Raw genomic sequence first — 16,668 nt, 5'->3', positions numbered from 1 at the left:
TTATGCGAGCACGAAAGACCTGATATTATTTGTTCGAATATTTGAACCATTCCAATCGCATTACGCAAAGGAAGGGCTACGTCTTCATGCGCCATATCGACACATGCAACGCAGGTATAGTCATAAAGTCATTCGACATTCTAAGCTAAGCATGCCTTTACGAATCAGATTCTGGTTTGCTCAGCACGAGTGGAGGAGTGCTTGTTGAAGCATCCTGACCAAAGTGTGGAGCTCTAAGATCATCGTCGGCCACTTGCTCACCAGTGACAGGGTGATTGTAGTGGAATGGCACGACGCGCGTGTCAGGCCAGAGCATCGGACGATCGCAAAGAACGTCTGGCCCATTTGGATCCTCCGGGTACGTCTTCGAGAGGAAGGGTACATAGTTCGGCTTGGTGTGCGCCCACCCCTTTTCGAAGGTCGCGTGCCAGAAGGGGAAGTACTTCAACCTGAAGATCTTCCATGCCCCGTTCTCTTTGATGTATTCGTTCTCGTATATGCCACCTTCCCACCATTGTACCAGGCCGCGAGGGTGTGTATCTTTGATGCTATCGTGGGTACCGGCCGACATCATGCTGCGGAAGCGACCTTTGGCTCGCGTGCCATCGGCGTTGACGTCGACTATGCCCTGCATCTGTGGGTGATCGAGAAGAAAGCCATGCACAGGGCCATTGCGTCCGGCTACGAAGGCATTCGCGAAGCGACCGATGTAGAGTCTCTTGACGCCCTCCTTGCCATTGTATCGGCCTCCGAGGAACTCAACGCATGTGTCTGGGTGATCGGAGTAGAGGTTGGCGACCTGTTAAGATGAGCTTCCAGTCAAGTAGTATGTTCGCTCTACTAACCTCTTTATACAGACACTTATCGAGATAATACCCGTAAGTGTACTGAAGCTTGCGAATGTCCTCCTGGTCTGTGTTCCGTTAGCAGGCCGCAGGAAGCTAATCGATAGCTGACTAAGCACCTACCGCTCAAACGCGTTACCTCCGCCTGAAGCTTCCCCACCATAGCCTTCAATTGCTCAATCTCGCTACCCATGATGTCGGCGTCTCAAAAAGGTTATGAAAATGCAAGTCAACCGATCGCTGAGGCCCTACGCCGCTTCTTATCATTATCAGTCTAACACGAAGCTGTCAGAGATACAGGGAACTATTCCCCAACCACGCGAGATTCGCAGCAAGGGTGGAATTCTTGCGAGGGCTCCGCGAATGGGCTCGCCTATATTGGCGGTGATATGGACGCGACATGTCTGAAGCCGCGGGTTGATGTTTCCGGCGGGTCGTTTTGAGAACGTGTGGAGCAAGACGGCACCGAGGTGGGGTCATCGAAGCAACGCCGTGCCACAGCCTCGCTACTTCTCCAAATTTACCGCACCTATCTCCACGGAAGAGATAGCATACGCTGCCACAATCCTTTGAACCCTTATCAAGAGACGCTTGCATATACTTGCTCTAGATTTTCTGCCATCAAAATGGGTCTACCGGAGAAAATCGAGACGCGTCTCTTCATTAATGGAGAGGTTGGCTCTCTTAAACCAATTGATGATGCCTCCGCTAACTACTTTATAGTTCGTTGAATCATCAAATGGGAAGACGTTTGACATTATCAACCCCGCCACATTGAAGCTCGTAGCAAAAGGTGAGTCTGGAACGTCAACGCAAGAGCTTGCGACGAATTTCGGAGAAAACAGACTTACGATCGTTACAGTCCACGAGGCATCTGAGCATGACACCGACAATGCTGTCGCTGCAGCAAAAGCTGCTTTTCCTGCTTGGTCAAAATTGACTCCAGACCAAAGAGGCCAATACTTCAAGAAGTTGGCTAGTCTGATCCGAGAGAACAACGATGAGTTGGCCGCTTTAGAAGCAAGCTCCATGGGTCGCCCAGTAGGCGAGTTCTTCGATGCCTATGCTTCTGCGGCGAAGTGGGATCGTTATGCAGAAGCTGGATACAGTGTGCAAGGTAGGATGGGTGAGTGTGAGTTTTGCAGCAGGTTACCAACATTGAACAGGTACCACGAGCGTTCAAACCCCGGGGTATGTCAACATGACGCTGCGTCAACCTTACGGTGTTGTAGCTGGCATTATTCCCTGGAACGTCCCGTTGTTGTTTTTGGCCAATAAGTTAGCACCGGCTCTTATTGTCGGGAATACTGTTGTCTTGAAGAGTTCTGAAAAGGCTCCATTGACTGTACGCCATTCTTTCCACACTCCTGCAATAAACTAACGATAGTAGTCCGCAAAAATCGCCACTCTGGTACAGCAAGCTGGCTTTCCTCCAGGTGTGATCAACATCATCACCGGCTTCGGCAATGTTAGCGGATCCATCTTAAGTCACCACATGGATGTACGAGCGTTATCGTTCACAGGCTCAAGTCGTACGGGACGTTTGATCCAGGCAGCCGCCGCAAAGTCCAACATGAAGCAAGTATTCCTCGAACTTGGAGGCAAGTCTCCGGCGGTCATCTTCGAAGATGCCGATCTGGAAAAGGCCGTGAAGGAAACGGCTCACAGCATCCAGTGGAACAGTGGTCAAGTCTGCATGGCCAACTCGCGCATTTACGTCCAAGATACGGTTGCCGACAAGTACATCGAGCTCTTCAAGCAGAACTTCGAAAAAGATGTCAAAATGGGTGACCCCCTTGATGCGCGTGAGAATGGCGTCAACCATGGCCCACAAGCTGATGAGGCGCAACACAAGACTGTGTTACAATATTTGGAATCGGGAAAGAAATCCGGCGGCGAACTCCTCACTGGTGGTGGCGCTCCATCGGGACGCGAAGGCTATTACATTGAGCCCACCATATTCAAGAATACGCCAGAGGACGCAAAGATCATGAAAGAAGAGATCTTTGGCCCAGTTGTCAACATCAATGTCTTCAAGACTGAGGACGAGGTGCTCGCGAAGGCTAATGCAACAGAGTTCGTCTCACGGTCCCTAGCGTGGCTAAGCTGAAACAAACATTGACTAATTTTGTCTAGGTACGGGCTATATGCGTCAGTGTACACCAAAAACATCGATCGCGCGATGCGCTTAGCAACAGGGCTTGAAGCTGGTACGGTCGGCGTCAACTGCACCTCACCAGGTAAGCAATATGCATTCGATTGGAATGTACGTGATGCATTCGCTGACTCGACGACACCTAGTTACCGGCGTAGACATGCCCTTCGGTGGATACAAGTCATCAGGCTCAGGACGCGAAGGCGAGCCTCTGTATTCCCTGAACAACTTTCTGGAAACAAAGAGTGTCTTGATTAAGATATCTTAAATATTGCGACATGACACGATCGGCTGGGACATGATTTGCCGTCTCTCCAGCGCTATTCTGTGTTCGCTATAGATTTTGATTAGCCGACCGGCAGGTTCTGCAGGGTGGCCTTGCACGGGCGCAATGCCCCAGCAGATCCCCCGCTAGAAATGGGATCCCTTTTCCTTTATCCTCAACTGCAGCGGGCTCGATGCTCCATGACTTCTCCACGAACTGCTGCAAGCCTGCCGAATGAAATTTTCGTATCGCCGCTAGTGTCATCTCACTCGGCCGGGCTGTCGAGGGTATCGGATAAATATGGCCGAGTACGCGGCCGTCGCCCCGCCACGAGTTTCGGCACCCCCATCCAGCAGAGCTCCGAACGCCCATCGTGTCCACAGCAGCTGTGATCGGTGTCGCAGTAGGAAGACAAAGGTAGCTTAAGGCATCTCCACGTCAATCAGTGCCAAGAAACTAATGACTACCTCTAGTGTATTGATCCTGGTATGGGGTTTCTCCCACCGGTAGTACGATCGTGCCGACAATGACACAAGCTGACAATCTTAAGTCCCGGGACCATGTCGTTACTGCGCACGCACAGGCGCGGTGTGCACAATCGCTACCCCAAGAAGGAAAAGGCCTTATTACCATGTTACCGAGGAAGAATACCAATGTTCTATGCGCATCCTCGAACATTTCTTCCCTGGGCATGAGCTTAACCTGCAATCGCTCCGAACCATTGCCAAAGCCATCAAGGAAGGCACATTCAATGCGGAGCCTGTCCAGCATACTGAAGGCCTCTTCAGTAATGACCAAGAGTCGCCTGAGGATGCAGAGAGTGTTGATGATGGCGAGGAACAAGACGTACAGGAACTGCATGAGCCGTTGGGCTGCATGATGAAAGATTCAAGAGGGAAATTTCGATACGTTGGCGCTCACAGTGAAATACCCTTTAATGCTGCTGTGGCCACTTTGGGTATGCAAAGGAAGGACCCGTCGATTATCCCAGGCCCCAAAGTAGGCTCATATCCGCCTACACTACCAGGCTCCTCGCCTTCGAATTCTCCTGGTTTTGAAGAGAGCTACTACCTTCCCGGTCGAGAGTTGTGCGACGTCTACATCTCCCGGTTTCTAGAGGATGTCCATTGCACGTACTGGTTATACCCAGTGGAAACCCTGCTCCGACGAATAGAAAACACGTACTCCGAGTCGACACCCCGCTCGTCGAGCTCTTGGATGTGCTGTTTGTACACGATGTTCGCTATTGGCGCAGCCAACTATGTAGGCGCCAATGGCAACTCTCCGCCTCCGGATTGGCCAGCTGCATTAGACTTGAAGACATCCGAGGACTACCTTACACTTGCAAAACAACTCATTCCGGCAGTATATGATGAGGCCGATGTCGACAGTATACGTGCTATGGCTACGATGGTATGTACATTTGGCATTGTTGAAACTGTTCTCGGCATGGCTGACCACTGCTCAGAGCATCGCTATGGAGAACCTTTGCTCCAGGGTCAGCGCTTATCTGTACATGGGCGCTAGCGTTCAGATGGCCTTTTCTCTAGGCTTACATCGTGACCAACTGGCTGAGTCTGGAACTACAATAGAGCGAGAACAAAATCGCAGAATCTGGTGGACACTGTTCCAGCTCGACCAGGAACTATCTTCGCGAGGCGGGAGTCCGACGGTCATAGATGAGCGGTTTACGAAGGTCACTACACCCATGCCGTCAGAGCAGGTAAGTCTAAAATCGCCCATTCATAACGCGTCCATACTAACGGTTATGAGATACTATATCCCGGACTCCATACCCCGCTATCATGGATGGCGACATCGGTGTCTCTCTGTCGCTTGAAGCGTGAGATCATACAGTCGGTCTACATGGAACGCTCGGCCAACTCGATATCCTTCTCAACCGTATCTAACTCCCTTCTGCTGCTGCAAAAGTGGTATCGCCAGATGCCGCCACACCTCAAATACGACGTACCCGCGCCTCCCACGCACCGACGTGCGGTTGCAATCTTGCATCTCCAATATTGGAGCACCACGATACTCCTCACGCGGCCGTTCCTTCTGTACCTCGTCATCAAGCATGGGACGCTGGCTTCGAGCAAGAGGATATGGTTCGAGCGGATGGGCAAGATGTGCATTGACGCCGCACAAAAGAGCATCTCGATACTGACACAAATGGCAAACGATGGCACACTATCGAGCTTGACGGCCTTTGATAGCACATGTATTCTACGGCTGATCATGATCTTCATCCTTGCCTACGCACACACCAGAACATCCCGGTATAGCGCGCATATCGAGAAGCTGGTGGAGCTCACACGTGGTATGGAGCAGATAGGCTTTACCAAAATGGTAACTGAGGAAACTCCATTACGTCTCGCAGACCTAGGTATCACTGGCCAGGCTCAACAGAACAACGGAGACGCGAATGGGTCGAGTGGGCAGGTTCATCTCGATGATGAGATGATCGCTCAGTTATGGGGCAACTGGGATCCGTAAGTGATGACTGAATAAACCTATGTAAGCCATAATACTAACGACCGCAGCAACTTCATGACCCCGCTACAAACACAGCAAAGTCTTGATCTTACATTCGATGATTCTGGCGCCTACGACATCAACTCGGAGTTGTTGGCTTTCACGAATTTGGACGATTCCATCATTATTGACCCGTCGCAAGCGTTTTCGAACTATGGCATGCATTGCTGAGGCTTCTCGGATCATTGGTAGGGTAATAAAGAGGAGGGAGTTATGGAAAGCATGCGTGGTGTATATATAGGAAGAATTTGGGAGGATTTCAGGAGTTTGCACATCATGCATCCGGCGTTTTTTTCTGGCAAGCGCGCAACAATACATCAACGATGGGAAGAGGTTACGATAATACAAAGTATACAGGCGACTCGCGAATGTAACAAGAGTTGAAGAGAAGGGTTTCTAGTGCATGGTGATTCAGGTACTGCAGGTCTCATGTTCTTTGCTCTCAAGACCAAGAAGCTGGAAGAACGATGTCCCGCTTTTCTAACAACAGCTGTCTCGAGATGTTGATGTAGCTTAGAATACACGGCCCTTTGTCTGCTTCATGCCAATAACGTCGATGTTTCGCCACATGAGCACGCCAGCTATGCCGATGATCCATGCAGCAGTACCTGCGATGAACAGATATCTTTGTGCATCTCCGTAAGCCCTCTGTACCGCCAATCGAGTGGGTGATCCAACTGGGTACGACAGCTGCGTCGTGATATCCGCGTAGATCATCAAGAAGTTTGGAAGTTCTTCCGCCGGAAGGTACTCCATGAGCTTCTTGGGGACCACGTCTTGCCAAATTGCAGAGGACACCGTTAGTCCAATGGCTCCACCAACACCTCCACACATGGAAACCAGAGCGATGGCGACAGCGAAGTATTGCTGCTCCTTGACTGCGGCCAGGATGGCAATCTCGGCCGTGATTGTCATGACGCCACCACCAAACGCGGCGAAGATCTGGCACATGACGATATAACCGATCTTTTCCGTGGGCTGATTGAAGTGGATGAGCAGTGCGGTTCCGAGTACTACCATAGGGAGTGAGAAGAAGAGAGTGACTGGTTTGAACCGTCCAGTATAGGATATGAAGCCACCGACAAGGATAGCCAAGATGTAGCCACCAACGCTATAGGTCGACATGATGTAGCTGGCATGCGTAACGCTGAGGTTGTTGACGACTTGCAGGATGGAGGTGAAGTACAAACTCCAGCACATATAGCTGAAGAAGAGAGCAAAGGACAGGAGACACGCTCCAGCGACAGTGCGATCCAGAAGAAGGTTCCAGGGGATGAAGCAAATCTCAGCAAAGAATCGCTCCCAGATTCCGAAAAGGATCAGTAAGATGATACCGAAGACGAGAAAGCAAATGATCATGGGCGAGTCCCATCCCTTGGCTTGCAGAGTGTAGAGGTTGAACGGCAGAAGGAAGAATGCGAATCCAGTAGATAGCGTGAAGAGACCAACAGCGTCGAACTCGCGCATGTAGTACTTGAACGACTCCCAAAATGTGCGTCCACTCGACCGTTGGGGTACCAGACCTTGCTTCTTCGCCTTGAAGTAGTGGTAAGTGAAAAGGCCGAAAAGAGGAAGGGTGACCGCCGGGACGAGGATGCTTTCCATGCCAAAGGCCCAACGCCAGCCTGCTCCGTTGAGAAATGCCGTAGAGATCGGTCCGCCCAGCCAGGCGGTGATCAAAGAGGACGAAGCAGCCAGAGCTTGGATAAGACCTCGGTGGCGCAATGATGTCGTGTCTGCGACGAACACGCTCAGACTGTATCCAACACCATTGATGCCGACGGTATAGAAGATCTGCGACGCAGCGTATGCCTCGACGTTGTTGCAAGCAGCCGACATAACAAGCCCAACAGTGGCGAGTATGGAGCAGAGAAGAAATCCTTGTGGGCGGCCGAAAACGTCCAGAACCTTGGCTATGCTGAGATTCGTCACGCCTCCGATGACAGAGCTGAGGACGCTGGTGGTAGGGGTGAGGGAGTGGAGGGCGAAAGAAGAGGTAACGTAGGGTATTAAGGCGCCGCTGATTTGTGCCACTAAGCCCTGGATGAAGTAGACCAGCCATATGAGGATGTAGGCAGTCACCAGCGCTCCGGTGGTCCAGGAGAGCGTCACGGCTTCGATGTCTTGAACACCAGCCTGAAAGTTGGTGTCGACCGTGTTGTCGCCATCAGGGGTGTTGCTAAGATATTCTGCATCTTTCTCCGATCCATGTGAACTTTCGTGAGGGGCATTGCGAACTTGGCTAAGAGCCGTCTTATGCTCGACTTCGGGGTCGTTTGCCATCGCTCGTCGTGGGCAATGTTGGTCGGCTAACAGATGTTGGGTACTCGCTGATCCAAGAACGAAAGAAACAGTGCTGGAGGCCGACGGCTATAAAGAGGTCGAAACAACTTGCAGCGGAGAGAGCATGCAGAGCCTCAGCACCGAGACTGCAGGAGAAGATAAAGGAACCAAAGATACTACAAAGAGATCGAGACCACCGTAAGCCGATAAGATGTCTCGTGTATCTGTCTGGCTATTCACTCATTTTGTGGCGAGCGACACTCGAAGAGGTAAAGACACCGACTGGCAGGATCAGACGTGCATCGCGGGCGTGGCGGTTTCTTGCTCATACCTTCTCCACGGCACGGGTCGCGACATGTAATCCACATGAAAATTGGGTCGTCAGCTTGGCGACGGAATTGAGAAGGCGTGGTTCTGTGACACCCGCAGTCGCTTCCGGGTGCAGCGGTGGTGAGCCGTCTCCCGGAGGCTTGAAATGTCCTACCAATAACACCGGCTCAGCCCCCAAATCGCGGGTAGGCGACTGTAGAAATTACTGGTCAAGATCCAACATCGAACATTATTGCATGGTTAGAGTATACTGCCGCCATGTGGCTTACATGCTTCTGATCTGCAACTCGCCGGAATGCGTCTAGCTCGAACGCCCCGTTCCAGGAATTAGCTCTAATGTGCTCAACCATGACTTCCTGTCCAGCCTGAAGGTGCGCACAAAGCCAACAATCGCCACAGCGACCAATGAGAATTACCTACAATGCAGAGCGTGCCAATGGTGGATCTGTGTCCTTCAATAGAGCCTATGCATGCATGCGACCCGCGCAGCGCACGCTCCTTCTCTTGCTGACATGTGGTAAGCTGAGCATCCAGATGCGAAAAGTCAACCGCTCATTGAACGAAATTCAGAGGAAGATGTTGTCCAAAGATCCACGCCGTACAAAGAACAACGAGTCTTATGAGCCAAAGTCCATCTTGAGCGCGATCTTTGGCATGCCGTCATCCTCCCTACTAACCTCCTGCCTTCTCGGCCCTTGCCCACTCTTGAGCACTCCCTCCATAAAACTCCTCTGGTCGGCGTTCAGCCCAGTCACCACGCCCCTAAACGCCTGCTGATCCGCACTAGCGATCTCGAGTAAGCGCGCCGCAATCTCTTGGCTGGCCTTGGGCTCCTTCTGCGCCCGTGCCAACAGCGCAGGTATGATGATCTTGGTCGCAGTCTGGCGCTGTGATGATTGTGGTAATGTGGAGATGAATGTGACAAGAGTCTGTGCGAGCGTTGTGCGAGAATCGTCAAGACCCTCTACATCAGAGGGCGTCGCCAAGAAGGCGAGTGTTGGGGGAAGGATGAGTTTGGCAAGGCTCGTCTCAAGAGCGCCTTTCTTGGGTAGAAGCAGCAGTGAGCGACAGCAGCCTGCTGCTACCTTGCTCGTTGTTACCGTGCCGAGACAATCGAATAGGTCGTCGATGAAGCGCTTGACGAGCGGATCATCAGGTGAGAACGCAGAAGCGGCGGAGCTCAGTAAGATGGTAGTCGCAAGAACAGTGTTCTTCTCACATGCAAGAGCAGCGTCAAACTCACGCTGCTGCGCGTATCTGAGAATTGCGAGGAAGCGCGAAAGAGTTGCGCGGAGTTGCTTGCTTGTGTCATCCGTTCCTTCGGCATGCGGTGCGAGACTGGTGATGAAGCGCTTGAAAATTGGAAGTGCTTGAGGAATGACTGTGGTTTGGCATGCCCCAGTGCTTAGTATAGTCGCGAAAATGTGAAGGATACAAGCGTGGAGGTCAGCCTTGATGATCGATGGGAAGACTTGCGCGGCATCTACGAGCGCGGAGAGTGCCGTCGTCAGTAGAGCGACCGCCTCTTCATTCATCTCGTGGCGCGCTGAGAGTATTATTAGCGACTTATTATGGCGCGATACCGAAGTCAACATACCCTTAGCTTTGCTGTCTTCCAGCCCAGGCACGAGTCCGGACAGGACTAGCACCATGATCTTGGTCAATTCGAATAGCTGATCAATATCTTCGGAAAGATGCTCATCCGCGGCGGTAGTTCTATCAATGTCAGCAAGCTAAGTGTAGAGTTTGAGGGTGTCCTTACCCTTGGTCTCTGCGTGCAGATGGATGGCCAAGACATAGGTTTCGTGTGATCTCGACGATGACTGTTTGAACCGTCAAGCCTTCAGTGAGCACGAGCCTGTCTAGCATGTCCATTGTTTCAGAGAATACAACCTCTCGGTATATCGCATGGCCGGATACTGAAGGGCGCAGAATCTTCTTCAGTGCCTGCAATATCTCCAGAATTTGCTCTTTGGATGCTTGCAGATCACCTGGGCGGCCTGCTAATGCTTCGAATGCGAGACCGAACAGAACAAAGAAGAAAGCAACAGGCTCATCGCGGTAGTTGATGTGATCAGACTTCCCATTAGGGGTGGATTCTGACAATTCAGTCTTGCCGTCTAGAGCGTCAAAGACAAATTCGCTGTCTTCGTCGATGAGGCTGGCAATTGCATCTACAAGGTTGAGCCAGGTATCTTGGTAGAACTGCACTTTGTTAGTATTGATCAAGATCTTCGACGACCAATCATACCTTCAGAAGCGTCTCGCGGTTGAGCGCAGCATAGATTGTGTCCAGACTTCCAGATAGAGAGGCAGAGCCCATGGAAGAGGATATGTCGGGCTCGAACCTCAGGCGGGCATACTCTCGAAGCGACGCTAGCCAAAGAGGAGTCAATTTTGCGATGTGCGGCTTCAATACATCCACCAAGTAGCTTTGCTCGGCACTCGCAATCTGCAGTTCTGCCCATGCTGAGAAGACTGCCATTTTGACCATGACTTGAGCGTTCGAGCTGAGTCCCTTGAGATCGCCGATTGCTGCGGTTTCGGATTCGCTGGAGAAGTTCTCAAGCGCTGAGACGAGCAACTTGAGGATACGACCCATTCGATCTACGTCTGTAACGATTCCGGTAGCAATGAAAGTGGCGCATACGTTGACAGCTTCAGCGGCGAGCTCGGGCGATGAGTCTGCTGCAAACGCTGGGGTAAGAGCTGAACCAATTTGAGCTTGGTACTGCTCGAGCAAAGTGACTTCGGCGAAGTCGGGATCGGGTGTTTTGCCGAACAGCTTGAGCACTTGGTCGATAATCTTCAAGCCGCGAATCCTCAGTTGTACTACACCGGCGGTCGATGCAGAGAAAGCGATGCGCACAACATCAGCAACCCTCTGCTGCAAGGCCATGACACAGGGTGACTCCTCTCTGAATGTGGCCTCTTTGCTCACCATCGCAACGAGCTCGCTCAAGCAATCCATACCGAATGTTCGCACTTGCCATTTGAGTAGTTCCTGACTGACTTGAGCGCCATCTCCAGCCTCAGCCCCAGGCGCATTAGACGCTGATGCAAAGCCCGCGACTTCCTCGTCCTGCAAATCAGTCGCTCCTGCTTTTGGCTTCGATTCGATCTTGTCCTGTGTCTCGACCTTCTTCGTTTTTGTGAGGACTGAGTGGCATCGCTGCACCCATGTCGCGGTGTCCGATAAGCCAGTCTGATGCAGCCAGTTGCGGATGATATTGCGCACCACTTCATGCTCAGAGTCACGATCGAGAACATGCCACAGCTGATCTTCCAGACCGGGATCGGCAGCGCGTATGACTTCCTCCGTGTTGCGCCTCATGAGGTTGTGTAACCCGTCGATAGCCATGTCACGGATTTGTGTCGAGCTGCTTTCAACCGCCCGTTGCAATTGTTTCACGTAGGCTGAGAACTCCATATGGCCAGGCGCGTATAGCGAAATGTGTTCCTGGCAACGAAGACTCTCGATGATGATCAGCTCATCCGCATCGCCCTGGAAGAGGCCGACAAGAGTCATGATCAGATCTCTTGCCTTTGCAACATCTTGCAGGTCCGGCCCAAGCACGTTGATCGTGCTGTCGACGCATCGCGCGATTACGGCGGGGGTAGGTATGTCGATCTCAATGTTTGAATATGCCGGAGACATTGATTCATCATTGTGTGTGTCGGCGGCATACAGTTGCGCTAGCATGCCGAGCGTACTGGTGACATAACTGGAGAAGGATAGACCGGCGGAGTCAGCAACTCTCGATAGACTGTCGATGGCCCAGAAGTGCACAACCGGATGGGGATCATTGCCGAGCGACATCAGTATTCCAAGTATATTCTTGAGATGAAAGCCAGCAGCCATACCACCGAGCTGAGAGTGTATACAGCCAAGCGCGACAGCATACCCAGAACGAGCATTGGGTTCCCGATTAGCGACGATCTGATCGACCAGGTAGTTTACCTCAGTGGTGGTGAGAGCGTTTCCAGAGCTGTTGCACAGACGACCCAAAGCTTCACTAGCAAGGTTGCGGATGAACGGGTCGGGAAGGACAACGAAAAGATGCAACAGATCCTGCATCACCTTCTCGACCGCCGGTCCTTTCAGACTTCCTGGAGCCGAGCGGGTCTCCTTGACTGCAACCTTTAGAGCAGATAGCACCGCATATGCAATATTGACCATCATGGCCGTCTTTCTGTTAATATCGCGTTGCAGGCTACTTGCGGAAAGGAATGATGTCATCTGCTCCAAAATGCTTTCTTGGATCCTAGCAGTTTGGAGTGGTAGACAAATCGCAAACAACTGAAGTGCCGAGTTGACGACTTCAGTCGCTGGTGGGTCGGGAAGCTCATGACTCTCGTCTGATGTCCTGATGTACAGGGATATTGAATCGTGTTCACGAGCACCACAGATGGGTGATAGAAGCGTGCGGTCAATAATCGACTCAGGTCCATGCCTCGTGAGCCAGTGATGGTGGGTACCAGTATCTTGCTCTCCAGGAAGAGGTGTGATGTCGAAACCACGCACCAGTCCAGTGACACCGAAGCCATGGTTGTCAGCCACCTCCCATATGCTTTCGAATGTTCCTGCAGCACTTGCGATTGCCGTACTAAATGAGCTTGTGGTATAGTTGTCCGGCTCTGCGAAGGATGCGATGGCGAAAGGTAACAAGTTTGTCTGAAGTAAGACCTCATGGCTACTTGCTGGACTCAACTCGACAAGTTTGGTGTAACATTGAAGCACTCTCCTCCGGACCATGAGATCAAAGTCGTGAAGTTGAAGTGCGGGTGACAGACGTTGAGACATATCATCCGTTGTCTTCTTAGCCGGTAGGGTATTCAGGAACATTGTTGTATTTTGCAGCATCGCTGCCAGTCTTTTCGTAACGTCAAGCGTTAAGATGCGGCTGTTGAACTCCAAGAAGGTCAAGATAGAGCCTAAAGCGCACTCCCGAACATGTGCCAGGAAGCAGAGTTCTAGGTAGTTCCTTTGCACCATATTGTCTCTGTTTAGGGGTTTCGGAAGCGCATTCTTCCACAACAGGAGTAGCTGGGAAAGATGTATCTTGACAAAGTTAGGACCGAGAGTCATCAAGCCTCCGATCAGGATCCATGCGACTTGAATCTGAGTTGAACCAATCCTCAGATCTGAGTTGCTCGCCGACTTGAGGAGTGAAGTGGCTTGTTGGAGTACTCTCGAATTTACATCCACGGACCCATGGAGTGGTTGAGACGTAGATGTGCTGAGTACAGCAGAAAGGCCGTTCGCGAGACCAACGCACTTTCTGGGTGATTGTCTCGGTCCAGCAAGAAGACCAAGCTCTCGGTTGACGCTGTTCATACAGATCGTAACTGCTGGCAGTAACTGAAGTGGACACGCAAGCACAAAAGAGCGCAGACAGGCGGAAGCGGTCACCTGAACTGTGTAACTCGGATGCTGCAAGACCTGGAGAAGTGCATCGCGGCAAGAGTCCGCAATGACATTTGTAGCGGATCCCAAACTATTGAAGAGTGAGGACATTGTACTCAGTGCCCCGATCAAAGTCTGCTTTGTTGGCTCTGGTCGTTCCTTGAGCGCCTGTGGATAGTCTTTTAATATCTCATTGACCAAAAACCTTGCGGCATTGAGCTGGCCAGATTCTCCAAGCATCTCGCGGCCAATGACTGTTTCCAGTATGACGGCAACGAACTTCCTAGTGCTAAGTGTGCGGTAGCGATTCTGTACAATGACATTGTTGCTGAGAATGTCCGTGAATAAGCTGCGCGCGATTTCTGGATATTTGGTCTCGACGATCTGCTCGCCCAGCCCCTTGATGGTCTTGATGTAGCACACGGCAATTCCAGCTCGTGCGCGATTGCCAGCTTGGGGTCGGCAGTATTGTGTCGCAAGCAGTTTGAGAAGACTCGCGATGGTGAAAGAGAGTTGGTAAGCCGACTTCTTGGGTGCCGGAGACTCTGAGCGCTCCATAACCACATCATCACCGTCGTCATCGCCTGGTTTTCTGTTCTTCTTTTTCTTCTGCGCGGTCGACGAACGGGTAATGCCAAGGATGGGAAGGTCAACTGGCGCGTTCTCAGAGTAGTTCTTGACCAACGCAGCGCTGATGCACGATGCAACAGCGCGTCTCACAGACGACGAGGGACTATCAATCGCCTTCCAAGCTACATTCTGCAATTTATCGAAGTCGTTCGAATTGTCGAAGAAGGTCGTGTGCCGGAGTAGTTGTTCCAGACAGTAGAACACCGCTGTCTGAACAAGGTAGGATTTGTCGCTGCCAGCATTGCGCGCCTGCTTCCACGCGTCTCTCGCAATGAGTTCATCGGCGTGCGAGCTGACGCCTTTGAAGACCTTGCCCACAGCCTTGAACACTGCCGCTCGTAGTCCGGTGTAGTTTTGCGAAAACTTAATGAGTCCTAGCAGCGACTTGACAGCCAGTGGGGACAGGCCTATAGCGCTATCGCCCGCGGCCTCGAAGATGGCGCCCAGGCAATGCACAGCCGCATGCTTCGTCCTCACATCTTTCTCGCTCTTTCCTGCCGCGTTGATTATGCCAACCGACTCGTTGATAGACTCAAATAACAGCTTCCTGTCTCCCTTTTCGAATATGCCCGCAATTGCTCGTCCCAAGTTGTTTCGGATCACTCGTGTGGGGGCGGGGGACGCGAAGTTGACGATCTGGAATATCTCCTTCTTAATGTATATCTGGTGGGCCGAGGCGCCGTCGCCATCTAAGGAGGCCACATGGCGGGCGAGGTCCGAGCTGAAGGTCAGCAAGTAGAGGTCTTGCTGTTCTGAAGGTAGCGCGTGGAGCTTCTTGATGTCGAGTTCAGGGTTGGAGGGGCCTTTGTCCGCGGCTGGCTCGTCTGCTGCCATGGCTGGTGAGGGGATCGCGTGACGTCGGTCTCGTTATCGCAGTTATCGCATTCGGCTGCTCATGTCGTAGCGAGTCTTGACGTGACAGATGTCCAGTGTGGAGAGGCCGGTGGATGCATGTGGGAGTTGCGGACCCCCGTCTTGGCAGGCACGCATCTCCAACTTTTGTACTATTGCGAGTCAACAACTAAAATCTGCCGCCATGTCTGTCCCGTTACGTCGCGCAGTGTTCTCTGCGTTTTATAAGGAGAACGCGACATGCTGCTCCTGTAGATATGTTTCTCGTCCGAGACAGTGGCGCATACAAGAGCAGGTGCGATGCTTGAGCACCACCCCAAATCTACAATCAGGCCACTCGTACGTCGCCTTCACAATTCAATGGCACATGGCTAACATACCACAGCAAGTGGTCTTCCATCAAACATGACAAAGCGAAGAATGACGCCGGCAAGTCCAAACAACGGTCCATTATGACCCGCGACATCACCAACGCCGTCAAGCTTGGTGGCCCGAATCCCGACATGAACCCCCGCCTCTCCCTCGCAATCTCGACCGCGAAGAAGTCCGCCGTGCCGAAAGCCTCTATCGAAGCCGCCATCGCCCGCGGACAAGGGCTCTCCGCATCGGGCGCCGCCCTTGAATCACTTATGCTCGAAGCCATCCTGCCGCCCTCCGTCGCCACAATAATAGAATGTCAAACGGACAACAAGTTGCGCACCCTAGCCGACCTACGACTACTCATAAAAGAGGCAGGCGGCAGCGTCTCGACTGTAGCTTTCATGTTTGAGAAGAAGGGACGGATAATACTACGGAAGAAAGATGGCGTAGGCGTAGACGAGGTGCTAGAGCCAGCCCTTGAAGCTGGCGTGCTAGATGTAGACGAAGACGCCGAGGGAAGAGTCGTGTTGTACACCGAGCCTGCGTTGACGAATAAGACTGCGGAAAGACTGGCGAAGGAGCTAGATGTAGAAATTGAGGAGAGCGAGATCATCTATGATCCTAATGAGGATACCAAGGTGCCTCTGGAGGACGAGGGCGCGGCTAAAGAATTGGGTAGCTTCTTGGATGAGCTGCAGGAAGTGCAGGGTGTACAAGGAGTGTATATGAACTGGACTAAAGGAAGCATAGGAGATGATGTCTGGGAGGAGATTAGAGGTAAGGTCACTGCGTGATCCGTCTCTGACTCCCCCGCCTGGTGTACATTTTGTAGTATACAGTATTGTACAATAACGCCAATAGCGGCGCAGAACGAGCTGCTTCTTCGCGCTTGATGTCTCTCAGCAAATATCCACCACCTCAGCTCGTGACTTCTCGTTCGCTCGTATTCGTGGCTCGGTGCCTGTCATAGGGTGTTGTTCGTGTGCATTCAGCATGCTGTCCCGAC

General features: G+C 52.0%; 6 protein-coding genes across 6 annotated transcripts; 3 read left to right on the top strand and 3 right to left on the bottom strand.

Annotated features, from left to right (window-relative positions):
- Window positions 1-157: 157 nt before the first annotated feature.
- On the bottom strand, window positions 158-1,038 carry J4E92_009714 (uncharacterized protein; the record flags this gene model as incomplete). Its single annotated transcript, XM_051501057.1, has 3 exons — window positions 158-799; window positions 846-913; window positions 969-1,038. The coding sequence occupies 3 exons, from the start codon at window positions 1,036-1,038 to the stop codon at window positions 158-160; spliced, it is 780 nt and encodes a 259-aa protein (XP_051348788.1).
- A 433-nt stretch (window positions 1,039-1,471) lies between these two features.
- J4E92_009713 (uncharacterized protein) lies at window positions 1,472-3,268 on the top strand (the record flags this gene model as incomplete). The annotated part of the gene is made up of 7 exons (XM_051501056.1): window positions 1,472-1,519; window positions 1,569-1,638; window positions 1,708-1,962; window positions 2,012-2,190; window positions 2,236-2,921; window positions 2,982-3,085; window positions 3,147-3,268. 7 exons carry the CDS (start codon window positions 1,472-1,474, stop codon window positions 3,266-3,268), a joined length of 1,464 nt encoding a protein of 487 aa, XP_051348787.1.
- A 297-nt stretch (window positions 3,269-3,565) lies between these two features.
- On the top strand, window positions 3,566-5,971 carry J4E92_009712 (uncharacterized protein; the record flags this gene model as incomplete). The annotated part of the gene is made up of 6 exons (XM_051501055.1): window positions 3,566-3,682; window positions 3,739-3,751; window positions 3,816-4,678; window positions 4,734-4,988; window positions 5,039-5,757; window positions 5,809-5,971. 6 exons carry the CDS (start codon window positions 3,566-3,568, stop codon window positions 5,969-5,971), a joined length of 2,130 nt encoding a protein of 709 aa, XP_051348786.1.
- Window positions 5,972-6,313: 342 nt separating this feature from the next.
- Window positions 6,314-8,083, bottom strand: J4E92_009711 (uncharacterized protein; the record flags this gene model as incomplete). Its single annotated transcript, XM_051501054.1, has 1 exon — window positions 6,314-8,083. The coding sequence occupies one exon, from the start codon at window positions 8,081-8,083 to the stop codon at window positions 6,314-6,316; it is 1,770 nt and encodes a 589-aa protein (XP_051348785.1).
- Window positions 8,084-9,030: 947 nt separating this feature from the next.
- On the bottom strand, window positions 9,031-15,284 carry J4E92_009710 (uncharacterized protein; the record flags this gene model as incomplete). Its single annotated transcript, XM_051501053.1, has 4 exons — window positions 9,031-9,959; window positions 10,011-10,129; window positions 10,176-10,618; window positions 10,665-15,284. The coding sequence occupies 4 exons, from the start codon at window positions 15,282-15,284 to the stop codon at window positions 9,031-9,033; spliced, it is 6,111 nt and encodes a 2,036-aa protein (XP_051348784.1).
- A 202-nt stretch (window positions 15,285-15,486) lies between these two features.
- On the top strand, window positions 15,487-16,456 carry J4E92_009709 (uncharacterized protein; the record flags this gene model as incomplete). Its single annotated transcript, XM_051501052.1, has 2 exons — window positions 15,487-15,641; window positions 15,688-16,456. 2 exons carry the CDS (start codon window positions 15,487-15,489, stop codon window positions 16,454-16,456), a joined length of 924 nt encoding a protein of 307 aa, XP_051348783.1.
- Between the last annotated feature and the right edge of the window lie 212 nt (window positions 16,457-16,668).

Source organism: Alternaria infectoria, assembly GCF_024043175.1.
Source record: "Alternaria infectoria strain BMP 0036 chromosome Unknown scaffold_26, whole genome shotgun sequence".
NCBI classification, from domain to species: domain Eukaryota; kingdom Fungi; phylum Ascomycota; class Dothideomycetes; order Pleosporales; family Pleosporaceae; genus Alternaria; species Alternaria infectoria.
The sequence above is the reverse complement of the archived record's forward strand: the minus strand, read 5'-3'. Positions and strand labels throughout refer to the sequence as shown.